Source organism: Austrofundulus limnaeus, unplaced genomic scaffold (assembly GCF_001266775.1).
Source record: "Austrofundulus limnaeus strain Quisiro unplaced genomic scaffold, Austrofundulus_limnaeus-1.0 Scaffold814, whole genome shotgun sequence".
NCBI classification, from domain to species: Eukaryota; Metazoa; Chordata; class Actinopteri; order Cyprinodontiformes; family Rivulidae; genus Austrofundulus; species Austrofundulus limnaeus.
The window spans coordinates 32,229-32,900 of NW_013953216.1; the positions used below are offsets into that span (position 1 = coordinate 32,229).

The 672-nt window shown below is 38.7% G+C and overlaps 1 protein-coding gene across 2 annotated transcripts in view; it reads right to left on the reverse strand.

Annotated features, from left to right (window-relative positions):
- Positions 1 to 299: 299 nt before the first annotated feature.
- The window catches only part of tent4a (terminal nucleotidyltransferase 4A), a gene marked incomplete at its 3' end in the record, with an annotated part of 20,633 nt that continues 20,260 nt past the window's right edge, over positions 300 to 672 (reverse strand). For both annotated transcript variants that reach the window (XM_014028819.1, XM_014028818.1), the window contains 1 exon segment: positions 300 to 467. In XM_014028819.1, coding sequence (XP_013884273.1) covers positions 300 to 467 — 168 coding nt within the window.

The window sequence follows — 672 nt, forward strand, 5'->3', positions numbered from 1 at the left end:
GCTGATCAGCGCTGTTTATAGAACATGACTGCATCACTAACAGAAACAAGCAAAAACTATTATTTAGAATTTGAGTTTTCTCTCAGTACTACATAGTTTTGCCGATAAAAAGTAAAGTAGAAAGTTGTTGAAAATGTTAGGGGAGGTGGAAATATTAATTTGTTCATTCAGTCAAGATAAAAGCAAAACAAGAGAGTTAAATAGAATCAAACAAAGTGAAAAAAAAAACAAACAAAGAATACAACTAAAAGAGCATCACAAAGTGATTAAAGGAGCCTGTGTGTGTTTGTAGCACCTACCTTGTGTGTGTGGCTGGAGTGGGGACTGGGCGGAGGCTGGGGGCTTGAAGGGACAGGCACGTGGGCTGGGGGCGGCAGGTGGAAGAAGGGAGGTTGCCCAGTGTCCATAGACACCTGTCTGCCAGGCATGGAGTGCAGTGCTAGACCTCCGGGCAGTGACACATGAGCCTGAACAGAGGGTAAAACAACAAACTTCATTTAGCGGTTTTAATAAAAAGTAGTGCTGTACCAAACTATTATTCTCTAATCGATTAATCTAACGATTATTTTTCGATTAATCGATTATTCTAACAACAAATCTAAAAGTTATTCTGATGTGAGTTCACTGGAAATTTAAAATGTTTTCATCAAATTAACAAGAACAGTTCTTTAA